The sequence below is a fragment of the Stegostoma tigrinum genome, chromosome 24 (assembly GCF_030684315.1).
Source record: "Stegostoma tigrinum isolate sSteTig4 chromosome 24, sSteTig4.hap1, whole genome shotgun sequence".
NCBI classification, from domain to species: Eukaryota; Metazoa; Chordata; class Chondrichthyes; order Orectolobiformes; family Stegostomatidae; genus Stegostoma; species Stegostoma tigrinum.
In genome coordinates this window covers 11086191-11109378 of record NC_081377.1, presented here as the reverse complement: position 1 = coordinate 11109378, position 23188 = coordinate 11086191, and the positions used below count along the sequence as shown (strand labels likewise).

General features: G+C 38.8%; 1 protein-coding gene across 3 annotated transcripts in view; it reads left to right on the top strand.

Annotated features, from left to right (window-relative positions):
* Nucleotides 1-23188, top strand: part of LOC125465127 (glutamate receptor ionotropic, kainate 3) — a 451191-nt gene that overhangs the window by 203169 nt on the left and 224834 nt on the right. For 2 of the 3 annotated variants that reach the window (XM_048558279.2, XM_048558281.1), the window contains 3 exons: nucleotides 9507-9680; nucleotides 12341-12502; nucleotides 19387-19494. In XM_048558279.2, the coding sequence (XP_048414236.1) occupies nucleotides 9507-9680; nucleotides 12341-12502; nucleotides 19387-19494 (444 nt within the window). The remainder of the gene's footprint in view (nucleotides 1-9506; nucleotides 9681-12340; nucleotides 12503-19386; nucleotides 19495-23188) is intronic. The other variant, XM_048558280.2, reaches the window with a different exon arrangement.

Below are 23188 nucleotides of genomic sequence, written 5' to 3'. Positions count from 1 at the left end.
CGGCTGGAGTGGACTGGGAAAGGAGTTTAACAGAAAAGACCTAGGAGGAAGGAAGATTTTAGAAATGGGAGAAGCCAATCATGGTTAACTAGAGAAATAATACATAGCATCAAATTGAAACAAAAATTGAACAAGCACGCCAAAGATTAGTGGTAAGCTAGAGCATTGGGAATGTTTTAAAGGTCAGCAAATGACGGCCAAAAAAGAAAGTAAAGAGAGAAAAAATACCATGTGAAGGTAAACTTTGAAGGTAAATTTGCAAGTAATTTTAAGATGGGCAGCAATAGCTTTGTTTAAAACATGAAAAAGAAGAGAGTGGCCAAAGTGAACATACGCACATTACAGAATAAGTCCAGGGAAATAATAATGGGAAACCAGGAAATGGCAGAGGTGTTGAACAAGTACTTTGCATCAATCTTCACTGTAGAATACACAAATAGTATTCCAAAACTACTAAAGAATCATGCCTAAAAAAGGAGAGAAAATATATGCAAACACTACCACAAGAGACAAAGTGCTAAGAAAATTATTGGATAAAGAGCAGTAGGTTGCCTGGAACTGATGGGATGCTTCCTAGGATATTAAAGGAAGTAGCTACAGAAATAATAGATGCACTGATTGTCAATGCCCAAGAATCCTTAGATTCTGGAAAAAAGCCCCAGAGGACTGGAAACCTGACAATGTAACACGTTTATTTGAAAAGGAAAGGAGACAAATTAGGTCTTTACAGTCCAGTTATCCTAATATCTGCCATTGGGAACATATTAGAGTCTATTATAAAGGATGCATTAGCATAACAAACAAAGTCATCATGGCTTAATGAAGGGGAAATCTTTCCTAACAAATCTATTAACATTCTTTAAGGAAGCAACAAACAAGATAGATAAAGAGGAAGCAGTGCATATGACATATTTGGATATTCAGAAGGCTGGTGGTAGTACGTCAACATGGATAGAGGCTTGATCAACATTAAAAAGCAAAATGTTGGGATAGAGGGGCACTTTCTGAGTGGGGCCTGTGACTAGTTGAGTGCCTCAGGGATCAGATCCAGAGTCATAATTTTTTATGATATGTATGATGGAGTTGGATGAGAAACAGTGAATGTATTCCAGCTAAATTTGCAGATGACACAAAAATAGGTGGGAAGGAAAGTGCTGAGGATGGTGCGAGCAGTCTGCAGAGATATATAATAAAGTCACCACAGTCCCAGGGAACCATAGGCCTGCTGTCTCATTCGACAGAGTTGACTGAGAGTCACCACAATTCAAGTGAAAGGCAAGGTTGCGAAGCCATCACCTTCATGTGGAGAACTATAAACAGTGTAAGTGAGTGGGCAAAAATTTTGCAGATGGAATATACTGTGGGAAAATATAAGGTTATGCACTTTGGCAGTGAGAATAGAGGAGCTGAATATTATTTAAATTGCAAAAGGCTGAAGACATGCAAGATTCTTAGGACACTTGACAGTATAGTTTAGCTGTTTCCACTTGTGAGAGAGTCTAGGACCAGGGAACATAATGTCAGAATATGAGATTGCATATTTAAGATGGTGATGATGAGTTTCTACTACCAGAGTGTAGTGAATCTGTGATAACAAAGTGTGAAGCTGGATGAACACAGCAGGCCAAGCAGCATCTTAGGAGCACAAAAGCTGACGTTTTGGGCCTAGACCCTTCCTTTCTGATTGAAGGGTCTAGGCCTGAAACATCAGCTTTTATGCTCCTAAGATGTTGCATGACCTGCTGTGTTCATCCAGCTTCACACTTTATTATCTCGGATTCTCCAGCATCTGCAGTTCCCATTATCTCTGTAGTGAATCTATGAGGGTTTTTGTTACAATAGATTGTAGAGGCTGGGTTAATTGAGATAATCACATTTTTAATTCATAAGGGAATTACGTATAAAAGGCCAGAAGCTGGAGTTGAGGGTTCAGATCAGCCATGATTTCATTGAATGGCAGAGTAGACTTGGGCTGAATGGCCTACTTCTGCTCTTACATCTTATGGCCTGATAATGTATGTATTACTGTGTTCAGCCTCTCTCATGTTTATGTGTTCATTATTCCAGACAGTCATTTCCCAAGGCAATATCATCACAACTCGTCATTTTCGATCATATAATTAAAAAGCACTGTTAAACAAAAACGATGTTAATTGTTGACAATAGTCCTTTGTGAGTTATGTTTTCTTCATGATGGCAAGGTACTCTCTTCAGATGAAAGTGCGGAGTATTTTAACTTTGCCTGAATAAGATTTGTTTGGCTTAAATCCAGATTACCTCACGTTCTGTGACAGCTCAGTAACAATAAATTTACGGTACCAAGATTGTTACTTTATATTTTTCCAGTGAGCCGAGTAAAGCTTCCCTACTTGTCTGCTTTGGTTAATGTTCTTGCACAGAACCAGACTCATGGGGTCCAAATGAATTGGACTTTTATGTTAAGCTGAATGTTTCAGAATGGTCCCACGCTGATAGTCAAAGCATTGTGTTCAGGAGCTTGGCGTAGGTTTATGAAGCAGCTGCCAGCTGGCAGGACTCAATGCAGTTCTTTGACTAGGCAGTATGGCAGGTGGATTTTACATGGTACTTTAACCCTTGGAGTACTTGCTCTGCCAGCTGCCTGTACAGTTATAGAAATTTATGCTTCATGCATTATGAAACTCCGAAAGCAAAACATATTTTTTAAGATTCTGATTTTGTGTTTACATGAAGAGACATCGTTTAGTCAAATTCCTCTGATTAAGGTAATGAGTGGAAACAAGAGATGCTGTTGAGAATCTTTGAAATATGGAGGTTTAAGGGTGGCATGGTGGTTAGTACTGCAGCCTCACAGCACCAGGGGTCTGGGTAGGATCACTGGGGGTGACTGTTTGTCTGGAGCTTGCACATTCTCCCTGTGTCAATGTGGTTTTCCATTGGATGCTCCAGTTTCCACCTGAAGTCCAAAGATCTACGGGTTAGGTGGATTGACAATGCTAATTTGCCCCCTGGTATCCAGGGATTTGCTGGCTAGATGGCTTAGTCATGGCAAGTGCAGGGTTATAGGGATAGGCTCGGGAGCTGGGTCTGGGAGGGATGATCTTTGGAGGGATTCTATGACTGTAACAGAAGTGCAAAGCTGTCAGTATCCAGAATGATTCATGTCTCTGATGTTATCAATGAACTTAATTGACTATGAACTAAAGAAAACATTGCATGGTAATGATCACAAGAAATGATTTCAATGTCATTGAATATTTCAGAAAATAATATGAATGGATTTTCATCTTTGCACCCCTCAGCTAAATCTTAAGGTGGGAATATGGCCTTGAAATATTTCTCCTGATGAAGAATGTGTTGCCAGAACTTAGCTTGCATTATTCTTGCAGTGCATTCACCTCTCCACTATCTCCTGATTGATAATATGTATATTAGTAATACATTGACGGCTCTCCTATCCTGGGGCTCATTTTCATATAAAATGAAAAAGAATGGCTAAGGTAAACATTCATCCTTTAGGGGCTGAGAAGGGGGATTTAATAATGGGAAATGACGGGTTAGCCGAGGCACTGAACAGATATTTTATGTTGGTCTTCACAGTGGAAGACATAAAAAGCTTGCCATTACTTGATGACGAAGAGACTGAGATGGGTGAGGACCTAGGCATCGTTATCATGAAAGCATTAGTGTCGGGCAAGCTCATGGAGCTAAAGATAGACAAATATCCTGGCCCTGATGGAATGCATCCCAGTGTACTAAAGTAGATGGCGAGAGAAATAACAATTGCGCTCGTGGTAATTTTTCAAAATTCACTTGCCTCTGGGGCAGTTCCAGCACATTGGAAAACAGTAAATGTGATAGTATTGTTTAAAAAAAGGGAGGTAGACAAAAGATAGTGAATTATGGGTTGGTTAACTTAATTTCTGCAGTTGGGAAAATGCTTGAATCTATCATCAAGGAAGAATTGCCAAGCCATTGAGATAGAAATTATCCCATTGGGCACAAGCAGCATGGGTTCATGAAGGGCAGATCATGTTTCACTAATTTACTGGAATTTTATGAAAATATTAAGAGCATGGTGGTCAACAGGAACCCAGTAGATGTGGGGTGCCTGGATTTCCAAAAGGTATTCGACAAGGTGCCGCACAAAAGGCTGCTGCACAAGATAAAGGTGCATAGCACTACGGGCAAGGTAATAGCATGGATAGAGGATTGTTTGACTAACAGAAAGCAAAGAGTGGGGATAAATAAGTGTTTTGCTGGTTGGTAATCAGCCACCAGTAGTGTGCCTCAGGGATCAGTGCTGAGACCGCAATTTTGTTACAATTTACATAGACGATTTGGATTTGGGGCCAGGTGTAGTTTGTCGAAGTTTGTGGATGCCACTAAAATGATTGGTAGACCAAAGTATGCAGAGGATTCTGAAAATTTGCTGACAGATATAGATAGTTTAAGTGCGTGAGTGAAGGTCTAGCAGATGGAATTCAGTTTTGATAAATGTGAAGTCATCCATTTTGATAGGAATAACAGTAAAAGAGACTGTAATTGTAAAAAAACTTGCAGCAAGCTGCTGTGCAGAGGGACCTGGGTGTCTTTGTACATGAATCGCAAAAGGTTGATTTGCAGGTGCAACAGGTATTTAGGAAGGTAAATAGGATTTTGTTGTTCATTGCTAGACGGATTGAGTATAAAAGTAGAGAGGTTATGTTATAGTTGTACAGGCTACCTGGAGTACTGTGTGCAGTTTTGGCCCCCTAACTGGAGAAAGGATGTACTGGCATTGGAGGGGGTGCAGAGGAGTTTCACGAGGTTGATTCCAGAGTTGACAGGTTTGGCTTATGAGGACAGACTGAATAGACTATGATTATAGTCATAGGAATTGAGAAGAATGAGGGAACACCTTGTAGAAACATATAAAATTATGAAGGCAAGATAAAAGCAGGGAGGACGTTTCCACTGGCAGGTGAAACTAGAACAAGATGGCATAGCTTCAAAATGAGGGTGAGCTATTTTAGGACTGAATTGAGGAGGGACTTCTTCATGCAAAGGCTTGTGAATCAGTGGAGTTCCCTGCCCAGTGAAGCAGTTGAAGCTTCCTCATTGAATGTTTTTAAGCTAAGAGAGATAATTTTTTTAAGTAGTAAAGGAAATTAGGTTTATGGTGAGAGGGTGGATTAGTTGGATCTGAGTCCCCGAAGAGATCAGCCGTGATCTTATTGAATTGTAGACTGGGCTCGAGGGGTCAGATGGCTTACTCCTGCTCCTGGTTCTTATTTAAGAAGAATTGAACAATTAGAGACTCTACAATTATCTCTTCAAATTCTTCCAACAACCTACTTTATATAGAGTTAGAATCCAATAACTTAAGGACTACTAATGTTTGCCAAGATCATTACTTTTCTACTGTTAACTTTGTCACTATTTTCAACTCTGTTTCTACAACACTTATTCTACTATCCTAGAAAAGCAAGATATTTAAATTATCCCACTTTCATCCTTTCCATTAAACTCTTCACTCTCTAATGTTACCCTCTCCATACATCTCCACACCACCCTTTTTGTATCTGTTTCTTTTCAGAATGTCTGTTTGACATTTCTTAGATTTCCTTTCCAATTTTCCACTATGCTTTCTATAGCTCTCAACATTATTGGTCCTAATGTTATCATTTGCCTCCCTCTTCAGTTCAGTCTGAATCTTTTCATGGAACATTTCAATTCAATTACTTTTCGCACTATGCATCTCCCATTTAAAGATTCCAGTTACTGGTTGGTTAATAAATTAGATAAACAATAAACAAAGACTGTTATCTCCTTGAGCCATTGGAAAAATATGTATGGTTGAGGTGGGGGCAGGTGAGTGGGCAGCTGATCAGGTTTCATGTCTCTTAAAAAGGTCTTCAAATCTAATTTCATCTAATTTGAGAGAATTATTCATGATAGTCAAATTCAAAGATCCACTTGAGCTGTTTTGGATTTAAGTGCATTGCTGAACAGCCCAAAACATTCTTCTAATGCTTCCAGTGGGCTACTGATATCATATAAAAGCATTTCTTACTTCTTCCAAGAGATGTGGCCTGTCTGATTGGTATTATGTAAGATCATCTGAGAAAATAACTTGTTCAGGGATTTGGTACTTTTTGAAGTGAAAGACATCCATCTGATCTAATATGCAAGAGCTGTATAAATGTCTTCCTGTTTTTTTTCACATAGAACATTATGAAACAGAATAGAAGACAGGATTATCCAAAATTTTCTAAATGAAGCACAAAGGACTATGTCCGACAAGTGTAGCAATCTCAAAGGTGCATTCAATATGAAAACATTGATCTTGGTTTGTTTCCTGAGGCTTTGGAATTGTGTCATTTGTGTGTGTTTACCATGTTAGAGCAGATAAAACATTCATTGAGTAGCAATCACAGGGAAACATTCATTGGATCAATAAGGGTTTCAACAAGCTTACCAGACTAGATTAGATTTCCCTGTTACCCTCCCTCATTGTTGAAATAAAAAAAACAAGACAACGGGACCACAACACTATCTCATTGCTTCCTGACTCAAAGGCATTTAACTCATACCATAATGCCAAATGAATTGCTAAATTATTTGCTTTTGATTCCTTTCTAGTGAGAAAATCACAGAGGGACTGAGAACAAGAGTGTGGGTGATTAGGAAAAAATGTGTTTGGGGTGAGAATGGGGTTGAAGACAAAAGGAAATTAAATATTTAGGTTACAGTGATTTTTTAAGGACTTTTGAAAATTAAAATCTATTGAAATATAAAATTTAAATTTCTCAGAATTGCTCACTCTTCAGGTAATTTAAAATGTCAGTTAATTTCTTTGTTACTTCAAATGGTATGAATACATATCATTCTAATGTCTTCTTTGACTGTCTTCTTTGACTTTACCAGACTATTTTGAAACATAAGCAGGCCAAAACTAATCAGATTCACAACCGGCAGTTAAACAACATGCTTCTTATATATTGCACAATTTTGCATGAATGATTAAATCTGTCTCTTTAGGAGGGAGAAACTTAAAGAAGGAGCAAAAAGAGCTGAACAAATTATGGTTTGCATTGAGTTACCAGTTTCTCTAGTTGGTCTGCCTCAGTCCATTATCTCAAGGGTTTGCAAACCCAACACATTGGAGCTTAGATAGAAAGCTAAAGTAAACATAGAGAATGAATGTCCCACTGTTAAGTTAGTTGGTTCAGGTCAGGGTAGGGTAGGTGTATAGATCAGGATGATTTTAGACATGAACCATAGAGTAACTGAATTACCTTGGACAAAATTTAAAATCCTCCCTGAAGGTAGGTTTGGTGGTTTCTGGTGCATTTAATTGGGTGGATTCAATGAGGTGGGGAACACACTGTTTTCATCTCTGCCCTGACTGAGTCCAAGGCATTCTTCCTGGATCAGTGTCAAATAAGCCCTTAACTGAGCAATTAATATTCATTCTGTGCCAAAAGCACTCAGCCTATGGTGGATGCAGAAATGGTCATGTGCAGCAAGTGCCTGTTCACGGGATCTAGGACTTTAAGATATAGGAGCAGGGTTAGGACATTCAGCCCAAATTGTGTCTGCTCTGCTATTCGATAAAATGAGAAAAGCAGACACCCTTCTGCCATGCTGCCAAACCCATCCACCTAAGTAAACTCTGCCCTGCCTTGAATTACTTATGGCTTGGATCCCTTGTTAATTCTGGACTCTGGTGTATGCATTACCAGTAGCTATGACCATTCTTCTAATGATGCCTGTCATTCAAATCAGCTGGTGTTGACTGGATGGTTCTTGGTGGTAGAGAGGTGGGGTTGGAATTTCCGGACTTGCAGTCCTTGATCCTCAGTTGAGTCTGCTGCTGCCCATTTAAGAGCCCGGCTAACATTTAATATGACAGATCTTTCCCAAACGAGACATCACAGGACTAACCCTGGATCCCACGCATGGGAGACACGCTCATCACTTAGATTCACTTGTACCAATGGCCTGAGGGTGGCCGGTGCACTAGCACTCCTATCTCTGGGTGCAATTAGCTAGGGCCTCTGTCTCAATCAGTGTCTTGCAATTTCTGCTTGCCATTCATGTCAGGTGAGAAAAGGATCTGGCTTAGGCTGCTGGGTGTCTTCTTCCTTGCTCTCGGGGGAGTACAGCAAAGGTTTACCAGGCTGATTCAAGGGACGGTGGATCTGACAACTGAGGAGAGATTGACAAGGTTGGGATTGTTTTTGCTGGAGTTCAGACAAATGAGGGGCTCTCTCATAGAGACCAATAAAATTCAAACAGGGTCGGACAGGGTAGATGCAGGGAGGATGTTCCCGGAAGCGAGTATGTCCAGAACCAGGGTTCACAGTCGTCGGGGTAGACAATTTATGATAGAGAGGAGGAGACATTTCTTAACCTAAAGAGTGGTGAGCCTGTGGAATTCATTACCACAGGAAGTAATAGATACCAAAACATTGAACGTATGCAAGAGGTGACTAGATAAAGCACTTGGGTGAATGAGATCAAAGGCTATGGGGAGAAATCAGGATTAGGCTATCGAGTTGGACGATTGTGAAGATTAGTGGAGCATACCGAATGGCTGAACGGCTTCCTCCTGCTTCTATTTTCTATATTTCTATATTTCATTGGCCCCACCCCCAAAATAGCTGAGCAACATTCAGAATCTCATAACACTTTATCGCAGGGGGAGGTCGAAGTCCATTCAGTTATGCTGCAGGAAGAAAAGAATACTGTTAAAAGAAAAAGAAGGAGAGTATTGATGAGAAAAGAGAGCAGAATACAAACTGGAAAGGTGCAGCATGTGAAGGTGGTTAATTTATGTCGGTTCCCTTTTACTTCTTCACATCTTTATGTGCTTCCACATGCATTCCCAGTTTCTTCAACTATTATTCCAGATTTTCAACATTCAGTCATTCTAAACATATTGCTCGTGCACATCTCACCAACCTCCTCTTCTCATAAGCATGCACTCACAATACGACAGATAATCAGGCAAGTCCAAACCTCAACTTGCTCATCAGCAGAGGAATTTTGTCTGTTAAAAAAAAGATTGATGGTTTACCGTTTGCCTAAAGGTCGATTTTTCATGGACCATGGATCAAATGCAGCATCAATTGAAAGAGAAATGAAGCAATGTTTGAAAGAACATTCTCAGTATTTGGGTGAATTAAACTTTAAATAAATCCCAACTCTTTCATTGCCCATGACAGTACTATTAACAGGCACAATTAATGGTGCAGCATTCTTCTTATTATTTTTAAGCTGATTCAAACCTGTTTCTTTTTCCTTGCAACTGAGATGACACAATGTAGAGCAGATTCTTATAGCGGTTAAGGTTTAGCTCTGGAGAGTTTTACACGGCACACAATATTGATCAATGCAGCTGAAAGAATGTTGAGCAGAAAAGCACTCGAGTGCATCTTTGATAGAAGGCGGCTGCAGTGAAAACAAAGGAGACAGTACAACTATTCATTAGATTCAGCGTGTGAAATGCCATAATATCGGACTTGCTCTCTCGTTCACAGGATCTCTTCGCCCTTGACTTAGATTCCTATCGCTACTGTGGGGTAAACATGACAGGATTCCGAATTTTAAATACAGAAAACCCGCATGTAGCTTCTATCATTGAAAAGTGGTCCATGGAGCGACTCCAAGCATCTCCGAGTGCGGATTCTGGCCTACTTGATGGAATTATGACGGTACGATGGGTTTTCAAAAGATCGAGCGCTCGGAGTTCAAAGGTTTTTGGATAAGGATGCTAATTTTCTTAATTGTGATAAATAAATCACAATCATATTAATATAAATCTTAATGGTATCCACTTTTGTACACCTATTTGCCAGTGGCTAATCCACTTTCCTACCTATTCCCTATATAACGTATTTACTGAGAGACCAAAAATCTATCTTTTCCCATTTCAAACTTACTCAATGATCAATCATTTATGACTACTGGGATATAGAATTCCAAAAATTCACAAATCTCTGAGTGAAGGCATTTCTCCTCATTTCAGTCCTCAGTGACTAATTACACATGCTGAGAAGGTACCCCCATATACAAGGACCCCTCCAACAGGGAAAGCAACCTCTCAGTTTCTACACTGACAGCTCCCTTCAGAATCATCTGTGAGTTCACTCCATTTCTAAAATCTAGAAAGCACAGGCTCAATTTACTCAACCTTGATCATAGGGAAAGAAAAATTTTCTTCTCAGTATCCAAATTTACTGGAATTTACTATGTCACCTCAAGGCAATTACATAATTTCTTAGCTATGGAGGCCAAGATGTGCACTCAGTACTTGAAGTGAGACCTTATTAAATCTCAGTACAATTTTCATAAAACAACCCTATTCTTGTATGCCATTGCCCTTGGAAACATAGACCCCTGTTAATTTCTTTACTGGCTGCTCACTTTACCTACATGCTCAGTTTATGTATTTCTTTTATTGAGCACAACTAAGTCTCATTTTATAACAACATTTGAGAGTTTCATACTGTTTAAAAATTATTCTTCTTATCCTTTATGAACAAAGTGAATCACTTTACACTTCCACATACTATTCTTCATCTGCCACCTTGTCATCCATTTACTTAAGTTGACTCTATAGCCGTTGTATACTCTTCACAATTTAGATTTCAACATAGCTTGATGCTATCAGCAAACTTGGATATAATGTTGAGTCATAGAGTCATACAGTGTGGAAACAGATCCGTCAGTACAACAAATCCATGCTGACCATAATCCCAAGCTAAACTAGTCCCACCTGCCCGCGCTAGGTCCACATCCCTCCAAATATTGTACTGTACCTGTATCCATTACATCCTCTGGAAGTTCATTTCACACATGAACCACTCTCTGTCTCAAAAAATTACTCTTTCTAATATCTCTTTCAGTGGCTTGGATTTTGCTTAGCCTGAAGTTTCTTTTTTTTTCCCCTTACATTAGAGGTCCTATCTGAAAATGTAATTGTTAGATTAAGGAGAGCCACCATTTTCAAAAATCTGCTTCCTTCACTTTCTGTGAAGTGGCTAGTAAATACTGCCATCCCTGGTATAATGTTCACTAACTGTCCATTAACAAGAGTATACAATGCTCTATATTCAACATATCTAAAAAAAATTAATGTAAGACCAAACTATTGAAATAGGCTCACCAATTGGCCATTTTAGGGTAGTGATACTTGCTAGTTCACAATACCACACATTATTCTCAAAAAGGGAAAAGTGACTCCAAAACAAGGAACTCTAAATGGTAAGCACTTTAATCCCCAAGTAAAGGTAAACTCAGTCTTCAATTTTAAGCATTTAATCATAATTGAAGCGATATAGAGTGATGTCAATAGTTTTGCTCAGTATTTGTATGCTTTTAGTCTTGAAAAACTCTCTGGCTCCCTTGTCCTGCTTTCCAAATTGGAAAATCTGTTAGTTTTGTACATTATAATATCAATGATGTTATTCCAAATTGTTCCTGCAAGTCATTCTGAGTACTACGTAAATAGATACCATTCCCATGAACTAACTGGAATCACTTATGGATTATGTGCCAGTATGAATACTTTCTTAATGAGCTAACTGGGTACAAGGATCAGCTTGGAAGAAGAAGGCTTTCTGAAGAAGGGTCAAGGCCCGAAACATCAGTTTTCCTGCTCCTCTGAAGCTGCTTGGCCTGCTGTGTTCATCCGGCTCTGCACCTTGTTATCTCAGATTCCCCAGCATCTGCAGTTCCTACTATATCAGAGAAATGCTCTGCTGCAGACATTTGCAGAGGAGTGAGATATTGCACTGTGGCCAGGCATAAAGTTGGGCATGCACGCCATAGATGTAATAGTGTTCAAGGGAGTCTTTAGTCCCAGAATAATCCTTCACTATCTCTAAACTCATCGCAACACACTTCCAAGTCAGGGTGAAAGCAAGTAGGAAGGTAATCAAAACACATGCAATTTCATACAATCCTGCACAATGAAAAGACTTAACTTTAAATAAGCCACTGTTTTCTGATTGTTTATATTTATTTGTTCTGAAATTTCAAAAGTGAGCAAAATGACGAAGTAGCTTTCCAAATTCAGCTGGATAATACATGCATACCTGTAAATGTTGAGAACAAAACAGCGGATGACAGTTGGTCACCATGGTTTCTATTAAACATACAAACAACCTTTTCAAGTTATACAATATTGTGAATAGGACTCCTCAAATTGGCAGAGTTGACAGATTAATTTGTGGTTTGAAGTATTGTTAAAGTAAATTATAATATCTGCAGTGTGCTAGGATGTAGCTGAGTTGTCAAACAGCCAGATGTCAAACTGGGTCTAATATGCTTTGCACAAATCACAGGAATTCCGAAAAATCAACTTAAGCAGTTTTCACATTTATTTCAGACAGATGCTGCTCTGACATACGATGCGGTTCATATTGTATCAATGTCCTATCAGCGAGCACCTCAGATGACTGTTAACTCTTTGCAATGCCATAGACACAAGCCCTGGAGATTTGGAAGCCGCTTCATGAACTTCATAAAAGAGGTAACATGCAGTCGATGTTCATGCCTATCTTATGTTCATTAGAACTGAGAATAATCTACAACTTGCATTCATGCATCAATCGTGGTCCCAAAGTCAACAGAACACAAATATAACCATTTCAATTCGGAAATAATAGTCCAAAATCTACTTGAAGAGTATTTTGACCAACACAATCTCATCATAATAACTAGACTATAATAAAAATGATGCCATGAATTCAAGATGAATTTGGCCTGTACAGACCATTAGAGGCAATGCAAAGCCACAAACTAACATTCCACTGAATATGCCATTGGGAGTTGATTATGAATTGAATTATGTGGTGGTTTGACATCAAAATGTACAAAAAAACGGTCATGAGAAGCTCCACTGGGGCTATCCCACTTGGGCATGCAGAAATATTCCGACACTATCAACCCCATCCTTCTCTCGATAACCCCAACGTAAACCCATGTCATGTAATCTCCCTGGAAAAGAAGATTTAAAGAAAAAACAAAGGTTGTTTGCCAACTTCAAAAAAAATCTTCAACCAATGTGATGCTGCTGGGCCTGCTGTGTTCATCCAGCCTCACATTTGAAAAGACAGTCTGTGCAAAGTTGCAGAAATAGGTTTAGTTCATTGTTTTCTTATTAATTGGGTTTATTAAGTTGAAGTTGTTTATCTGAACAATATTCCAGTAGAATTTAGACAAGTCAGGAAGCATTTAGTAGTCGGGGTGGGGGGGGAGGGGAAGAATGGGTGGTTTGTTAATAATTCTGTTAATCTGTTCACTGTTGGGTTAAATAAATAGTGTTCGTTATTACTTGTAATGGGGAGGTCAGGGATTTTCTTTCTTTTAACTTCTCCGTTAATAGATTATGAGGGGGAATAATTGACTTGATTGAAACATATAAAATAATCAGAGGGTTAGATAGGGTTGATAGGGAGAGCCTTTTTCCAAGGATGGTGACGGCAAGCACGAGGGGGCATAGCTTTAAATTGAGGGGTGAAAGATATAGGACAGATGTCAGAGGTAGTTTCTTTACTCAGAGAGTAGTAAGGGAATGGGACACTTTGCCTGCAACGGTAGTAGATTCGCCAACTTTAGGTACATTTAAGCCGTCATTGGATAAGCATATGGACGTACAATGAATGGTGTAGGTTAGATGGGCTTGAGATCGGTATGACAGGTCGGCACAACATCGAGGGCCGAAGGGCCTGTACTGTGCTGTAATGTTCTATGTTCTAAAACTGAGAGAAGTCCAAAATCTGTACAAGCAGATACTTACCACTTTCAGGGACTAAATTAACAACTAGTTTACATTCACATTCACTTGCAAAAGATCATTTGTCATTTGAAAAGGGAAGTATATTATAGCATCTATGTCCTATGGTAGATGGACATAGTATACTTCTTTGATATGGTGTCTTCACATTTCTCAGACATTGAATTAAATTCAGTTTAATAATGATAAAGTTTATATCCTCATAATGGCATGGCTGTGGTGGATAGGTTACAATTGTAACCGGATAAAATTTGCAAAATTTTCATTGCAAACTCATCAATTTTTAATCAATTTAACCACATCTCCTCCCATAACAACAAATCAAGATGACACTTCAGCACTGATTCAACTTCAGAATGTAATGAAGATTTGACAGTAAAAGACATGAATAAATTCACTATAATAGAAGCAAAGATGAAACACTTTCAGTTATTTGGATAGTCAAGAAAGTCTGAAATGTTGGCCTGACGGTAGAAGAATGAAAGGACAGATGTGCTCAGAGTGTTCAAAAGCATGATGGACTATGATAATGTAAATAAGAAAGGAAAACAAAACTGTTCCCATTTGGCTCACACCTCCCATTTATAGAAGGGTTTATAACAGACTTAAGGTGATTGTCAAAAGAATCAGAATTGGCACGAGGACAGATTTTTTATGCACAATGGTCCAATACCTTTCAAAGCAGAATGTTTGAAATAATCAATGGGTTTAAATTTGCAAGGCAGGAAAGAAAGGAAATGAGACCAATTAGGTAATAATTTTAAAGAGGCATGACAAGCCAAATAGGCTGTTATGGTGCTGTATGATTTTATAATTTTAAAATAATACCATTATCCAATTTCCTCCAAGGCATAAACAATTGCTACTATTGTTAGATAACAAAGTGTGGAGCTGGATGAACACAGCAGGCCAAACAGCATCTCAGGAGCACAAAAGCTGACGTTTCGGGCCTAGACCCTTCTCTGATGCTCTCTGATGAAGGGTCTAGGCCGGAAACATCAGCTTTTGTGCTCCTAAGATGCTGCTGGGCCTGCTGTGTTCATCCAGCTCCACACTTTGTTATCTTGGATTCTCCAGCATCTGCAGTTCCCATTATTACTGCTACTGGGTACTACAACTTCAGTTTTTTTTTGGATTGGTAGGTGTTCTGTGGGGTAAATTGATTTGACAAATGCTTACTTGGTTGTAGTAGTCACGTTTGTGCAGCCAACTTAAACTTGAAACTATTTACATGTGAATTTTTTTGGGATAGATGAAACACTAAACCAGACATATTACCTGAAGATGCCATGAGGACTATTCTAACTAATATGTACCTAACTTGGGGAGTGCACACTGCTGATATCAAGTATAAATGTGACGTTTACAGCATAACCAGATAAGCATGGAAAATCATGTGTTTTAACCCAAAAGCACTCAACTCTTTATGAATATTCATTACTTTACATTAGTTGTGATCTTCCTGGCTTCAGAACAATAGCTCTTCTGTCATGTAACATCAGTTTGTTCATGTAATAAGGCTAAAGTAATGTCCAGTCGGGAAAAGTCCTTCCAAATAGTATTTGCACAGGCATAAATATGATATTCCATAAATATGAGAGATGCCCAAGAATGGGTCCAAAGCAAAGTGAAAACCACAGAACGTAAAAACATGGAACACAAGAACATAAGATCTAGGAGCAGGAGTTGGCCATCCGGCTCCTCGAGCCTGCCTGCCATTTAATAAGATCATGGCTGACCTTTGAGACCCAGCTCCATTTACCCGCCCACTCACCATAACCCTTAATTCCTTTACTGTTCAAAAATTTATCTAGCCTTATCTTAAACACACTCAGCGAGGTAGCTTCAACTGCTTCACTGGGCAGGGAATTCCACAGATTCATAACCCTTTGGTTGAAGAAATTCCTCCTGACCTCAGTCCGACATCTGTTTCCGTTTATTTTGAGGCTATGCCCCCTTGTCCTAGTTTCACCTGCTAGTGGAAACAACCTCCCTGCCTCCACCTTCTCTATTGCCTTCATAATCTTATGTGTTTCTGTAAAATCTCCCCTCATTCTTCTGAATTCCAATTAGTATAATCCAAGCCTACTCAGTCTCTCCTCTTAATTCAACCCTCTCAACTCTGGAATCAACCAAGTGAATCTCCTCTGCACCCCCTCCAGTGCTAGTATATCTCTTCTCAAGTAAGGAGACTAAAACTGCACACAGTGCTCCAGGCGTAGCCTCACCAGGACCCTATACAGCTGCAGCATAGCCTCCCTGTTTTTAAACTCCATCCCTTGAGCAATGGCAGACAAAATTCCATTTGCCTTTTTAATTACCTGCTGCACCTGCAATCCCACCTTCAGTGATTCACAAGGACACCCAAGCCCCTCTGCACAGCAGTGTGCTGCAATGTTTTACCATTTAAAACATAGTCCAATTTGCTGTTATTCCTACCAAAATGGATAACATCACACTTGTCAACATTGTACTTCATCTGCCAGACCTTTGCCCACTCACGTAGATTATCTATGTCCCTTTGCAGTGACTTCTGCACACTTTGCTCTGCCACTCACCTTAGTGTCATCTGCAAATTTTGACACACCACACTTAGTCCCCAATTCCAAATCATCCATGTAAATTGTCAATATTTGTGGTCCCAACACTGATCCCTGAGGCACACCACTAACTACTGACCGCCAACCAGAAAAGTACTCATTTACCCGTACTCTTTGCTTTCTCCGAGTCAACCAATCCTCTATCCATGTCAATACTTTATCTGTAATACCGTGCAACCTTATCTTATGTAGCAGCCTTTGGTGTGGCACCTTGTCAAATGCCTTCTGGAAATCCAGATACGCCACATCCACAGGTTCCCCATTGTCCACCATGCAAATAATGACCTCAAAGAATTCCACTAAATTAGTTAAACATGACCTACCCTTCATCAACCCATGCTGGGTGTTCCCAATGAGAGAATTTATATCCAGATGTCTCACTATTTCTTCCTTAATGATAGATTCAAGCATTTTCCCCACTACCAAAGTTAAACTAACTGTCCTATAGTTACCAGCTTTTTGTCTACTTCCTTTTTTAAACAGTAGAGTCACATTGGCTGTTTTCCAATCCACGGGAACTACCCGAGAGTCCAGAGAATTTTGGTAAATAATGACTACTGCATTTGCTGTTTCCCCCATCACCTCTTTTAGTACCCTGGGTTGCATTTCATCAGAGCCAGGAGACTTGTCTATCTTTAGCCCCATTATCTTGCCCAGTACTGCCTCCTTAGTGATGATGATAGTTTCTAGGTCCTCACCTGCTATAATCTTCTTGCCACAGTTTTCGGCAAGTTATTTGTGTCTTCCACTGTGAAGACGGACACAAAATAATTGTTTAATGCCTTGGCTATTTCTTCATTCCCAGTTACTAAATTGGCCTTCTCATCTTCCAAAGGACCAATGTTTACCTTTGACATCTTTTATGATTTACATGTTTATAGAAACTTTTTCTGCCTTTTTTGTATTTTGAGCTAATTTACTCTCATAATCTATCTCACTTTATAACTTTTTTGTGGATTTCTGTTGGCCTTTAAAGATTTCCCAAGCTACTAGTTTCCCAGTAACCTTTGCTTTTTTGTATTTTTTTTCAATCTGATACTTCCCTTTTTTCCTTCGACATGCATGGCTGGATCTCTCTTTTCCGACAGTTCTTCCTTATCACTGGAATATACTTCTGTTGAGCACTGTTAAAAGTTTGTTTTGAAAGTCCTCCACTGATCCTCAATTGATCCACCATAAATTTTTTGCTCCCATTTTTCTTTAGCTAACTCCTCCCTCATCCCATCATAGTCTACTTTGTGTAAGCAGAGGACATTGGTTCTGGATTTAACCTTCTCACCCTCCATTTGTATTTTAAATTCGACCATACTGTGATTGCTCCTTCCGAGAAGATCCCTAACTGTGAGATCATTAATTATTCTTGTCTCATTACACAGGACTAGATCTAGGATAGCCTGTTCCCTTGTCGGTTCTATTACATTACATTACATTACATTACAAGAAGACTTGCTGAAATCAAGAATGCATTCAATTTCACTTCCTCTCTCAATTTATTTCCAAACTGGGTGTCCATTTGCTTTAGTTATTTTAAACTATTTGTGTTCCATGTCACATTACAACACTCAGTTACATACACAAGCTGCTACTGCTAAAAGGCAAATAATGGGCTCCTGTTAGGCATATTGCATCAAAGAAGAAGCTTAACCTTTTACTCCACAGGGACTCTTTTTACCAGGATTTCAATCTGCTTCCAAAATCCTTTCAAATTTTATGTGAAGAGGAAGCCCAATACAAAACACTGTAGTATGGATGTTTGCTGTGCATTTCATGAGCCAGATCACTGAATTTTTATCCACGTTGTCTGCAGCAACTTTTGGAAAAACATTGTAAAATGTAAAGATGTTTTATGTTAACCAACACTCCTAATGTGAATGATGCCAGATATATCAATGATGTTGATAAAGGGTCTGCTCTTTAAAATTGACTTTTGGAATCTATAAAAGAAAGAATGTTTTATATGTCTTCTCAAACAGTGAGAGAACAATAAAACCTGTAAGCTGTAACACTATTATTCATTTTAGCATCACATTGATTTATATATGCCCTCTTTACCTTGCTTCTACAAGATATAAAATGTAAAAGTCAGAAGCTCATCTCAATAGTTCAGGTTCTGAGGGGACCAATTGAAACAAAATCAGCTTTAACCACCCATTATAAATGACCAGTTTGTCCCATCCATGGATGGGCTGGTGTCTCAGCTTGCTTAAAGAAGCTCTACAAGACAATTTCTACATTATTGTCCCAAACATACACCAGGAACACAATACTAATCACAAGTTCAGAATTGCAACTTTGCTTTAACCATGTGTGCCCTCACTTTGGTGTTAGCAGACTGCATTATAAACAGATCTGATTCAGAATATCAATGTTGTTTCCCCAGTTCTGTCATATAAATTGAGCATTAGATGCTCTGCAAGCCCCTGCCAGTAATCACGGGGCGGTGTCCCTGCACACTCATTCATCATCCTTGTGCAGCTGCTGTCACAAATCTGCAGGTGCATTAACAGATAGAGTCCAGAATGAACCTAAGTTGATATTTCATTACTGGTTGGCAAACTCAATGTAACTTTGGGTTAAGAAGGTTAATGAGAGTGTTAATAAGAAGTTCTAATAATTTCCAGCTAGTGTTCCCCTCTCCCCACTCATGACAGATACGCATATACTTACAAAGGCTTTGAGATAAGAAGCTTGCAATGAAAACTGATGAGATGAAAACAACATCTTTTCTTTTCAAGATGACATCTGAGCAATCGTGTAGGTCCTCAATATACATAATATTATTAAAGTCTGAAACAAGATACATGACTGGCACAATAGCTGTGTCTATAAATCAGTACACAGAGCCAAATGGGATTCATGGAGCGACTTGGATAAAGAACAGCAATGATTAATTAATCATATTCCACAAGGAAACAGAATTAGGATCATTTCCTTGTGAGAGAGCAATTAAAATTTACTGTTATACAGAGTAATGATTTATACTGCCGTACAATTACCTCCGTGTATTTTTCTGTTGAGGCTCAATGGGAAGGATTAACAGGCCGAATCGTATTTAACAAAAGCACTGGACTGCGGACTGATTTTGATTTGGATGTTATCAGTCTTAAGGAAGGAGGCCTTGAAAAGGTCGGTATGTTTCCTTTCTTTGAGAGCACTATGTTGTAATTATTTCAGTTGATATGTTTCAGAATGAAGCATAATATTTCATATAATAGTACACACAAATATACCCTCTCTTAACCATGTTCTTCATAGTTCCAACTTAACCTCATATTTTATTATGCAACAATGCCTGTCACACGCATATTTACAGAGACGCTCTTCATCCAATGTTCTGCTTAGTAAACATATCACTTTTGTAACGAACAGACTCCAGTGTTAACAAATAGCAACTGCTCGATTTATATTTGAAATATATTTATTAACAATAATCATGCTGCAGCTATTGTATTGCATGATAGTCTATTTGTGTTCCAATTCATCAAACTTAATATTTTCACATTTAACAGGAATTCACTGCTGGTCTTACATGTATCCTCCTTCTCTTCACTCTCCATCAGTAGCAAATCCTTTAGCTGCCTTGGCCTAAGCTGCGAAATTCCCTGCCTAAACTATCTCTGTTTCTAAACTAGTTCCTCAAATTCCATACAAAAACCAAAAGAACTGTGGATGCTGTAAATGAGAAGCAAAAACAGAAGTTTCTGGAAAAACTCAGCAAGTCTGGCAGCATCTGTGAAGAGAATTCAGAGTTAATACTTTGGGCCTAGTGACCCTTCCTCAGGACAGGTCACCGGGCCCGGAACATTAACTCCGATTTCTCTTCACAGATGTTACCAGACCTACTGAGCTTTTCCAGCAATTTATAGTTTTGTTCCTCAATTTCCATCTCAGGTCCTGACCTGGTTTCTATATCAATATCTTTACTACTTTACTCCATTTTCCACTCACACTCCTTCTCTAATTCTGCATAGTAAAATATATATGAAAAAAATGAGGGTCAAACTTCATCTCACTTACAATTAGCAAAAAGCTAATACTTTGCTGTGATTTCTAATGTTGTCCTTCTATGACATTTTTGATTACTGTAGAGGACTAGGAATGCCAATGTACATGTGAGGCATAATTTGAGAATTTCCGTGTAAACCACAAATGGAAAGTAGTGTGTGTGTGTTTGTGTATTTGTTTGAGTGTGAGTATCAGAATTATAAGTGAATGTGATTCCGTGCATGAGTTGCAGCTATCAGAATAGCTAAATCTCTATTGGGCTCTTATCAGATTAAGTATTGATTTTACTGTGAAACTTAGCCATCATAGCTCTATAAAGATCGACTGTCACAGGGAGTACTGGAGACAGTAATGCAATAAGGGGCAATGAGATTGTGTGTAAGACCAGTATTGTGTGCTTAAATGTTCCATGATAATATGCGGTAGTTACAGCACAGAAAAAGGCCATTTACTCCTACAAATTTATTCACATCACCTAATACCATTTTAAGAACTCATAATTTTTTGTGATTTTTGTGAGGCTACCTGAGGTGAATAAAAATGAAACTAAGCCAGAAGTGTATGATTTATATAACTAAATAGTCCCAAGTTTGAACCCAAATCTTTTCTCTGTTAAATGTTCTCAGTCAGACACTATATTTTGCATTAGTGCCCTGATGGTTTGAGAAGAGGAAAAGAAAATCACTAATGGCTCCTACTCCTGATCACATTTTTAAAGCACACCCCCCAGCCCCCGGTAGTTTATAAGTGTGCTGATCCTCAGAGGCCATGACTGAACTCAGCTAAGTATCCAACAACTTAGCTCACATGGGAATAGTCAAAAAATAATGAATGGTAACCACATTCCACAAGGCTGGACAAAGACGAAGGCCTTCAGAGAAAGAGCAGAGAACATTTAGAGTTATGGAATGTACACTGCATTAAAGATGCTGTTTGAAACAATTGTTTCTGAGGCTATTAAAGTAAGGAAAAGCAAGTGGATGTTTTGATTACAGATTGAATGATACTAGAACCCAATGGTACCTTAAGGAACTCTTTTAGAAAGTGATAGTCTAAATTACGAGTGTTGTTCTGAAACATGCAAAGAACATTGTAAATATTCATTTTAACAACATCCTTATCTCTACCTCCGCAGTGCAATTTATTTATAGAAACAGGAGAAAGAAATTAGACTACTTTTTCTAATGTTAAAGCAGAGCAGATCAATCACTGAGAGGGCTACACAAAGCCAGAATTAACCTGAACGCATGATGAATGCGTTTAGCACTAGGATTGAGAAATATTCAACTAATAAATCTTGCCTCACTAATTAAAGAGTAATGCTTATTATAGTACGACGGTACACATTTATCTTGTTGTTTTAAATGTGATTTGGTTGACTTCAAAGGTTGTAAGCATTATTGACTATTGGATAAAAGTAATTGCAATGTGTGGTTTCTGAAATTTGTTGAACCACAGGTAAAGACCAGACTTAAAAGAAATGAAATAATGTTTATCAAGTTTAATCTTTTTGGTTCTGCAAAGTATTTTTATGTCAGTCCATCCTCAGCCTTATGCAGTCTGTGGCCGACACTGCTAGTTAGTGCATAAGCTTCAGCGTGTCATCTGTGGTTGGATTCTAAGTGACATTTATTTTACTGTTGTATAGGGGATTGCAAGATTGAATGAAATTTCATGAGTAAAATTCAACTGGGCCAAATTTCATTCAGGAATTAAAAAGCTTTTTCACTCCTGCAAAATATCTTCGAATCAATTTGGGATATCGCTTCCAGAATAAACTTCAAAACAAAGCTATTTACTCCTTCTTATTGTAGCCTTTCTCATTGTACTTGGGATTGGCACATTCCTGATTGATCACCCTGCTCTGTCTTCTCCTGTCAGTCACCTTTTCTTCTTCCAGTTTCATTGTGGTTTCAGTGATTTTCTATCAGAATCTTTCATCTGGCTTTGGATTTTCTCTTATCCTTCCTGGCAGTGCTATTTTCATAACTCGCCTGACCAAGTTGCCTCCTTCTCTCTAGCCACAGTCACATGCACACCAATGCGTGTCAGTGTTGCAGGGAAATAAGACATCTGTAGAATGTGTAGTGATGGCGAAGTCTGAAGATGTAATCCTGATGTTACTCTCTCCTTTTCAAGAAGGAAGCAGAAGGTCCACTAATGTCTAAGACAATGTGTGTATCTAGCATGCTTGAAATAAAGAATTTTAAGGAAAGCAACCAGACTGAAGAAGCAGTAATTTGGAGATGAAGAAATAGTCAGATGCAAGGTCAAACATGCTGGCAGTGGAAATGGCACCAAAAAATGTAAAGCAGGCATTGAATGCAACTATCAAAGTGAAGCTCATAGTCAGAAAGAAAATAGAAAACTTTTCAAATTCTTCAGGAAAGGCGGGGGGTGGGGGGGGGGGGTGGATATCGCGAGCACAACAGAAGACTGGAAAATAGACCCAGGCAGGAAAAGATGGAGAACCATGCTGAAGCAGCATGCATTGGGAAAAGCAGAGCCATAGTAAAATATGCAGCACCAGGACACCTACCTGCCACTTGCAAAGCTGCTACAGTGATTGCCGAACCACACAGATCCAGGAATGGAAAAGTTGAAAGAAAACAATGATAGTTTATGGATGGCTTCAGGCTTAGGCAAGATCAGTGCAACTACATGTTGCAACCATTCTGAACGATATAGTTGGAGACAGGACATTGATAAAAATAAACTGTCATATGAAGAAATATTGAAGGCTTTCAATGTGTCCTTCAATGTGAGGAGAGTGTGTGGAATTTAATCAAAGAAGATTGAAGGTTAGTGAAAGCAG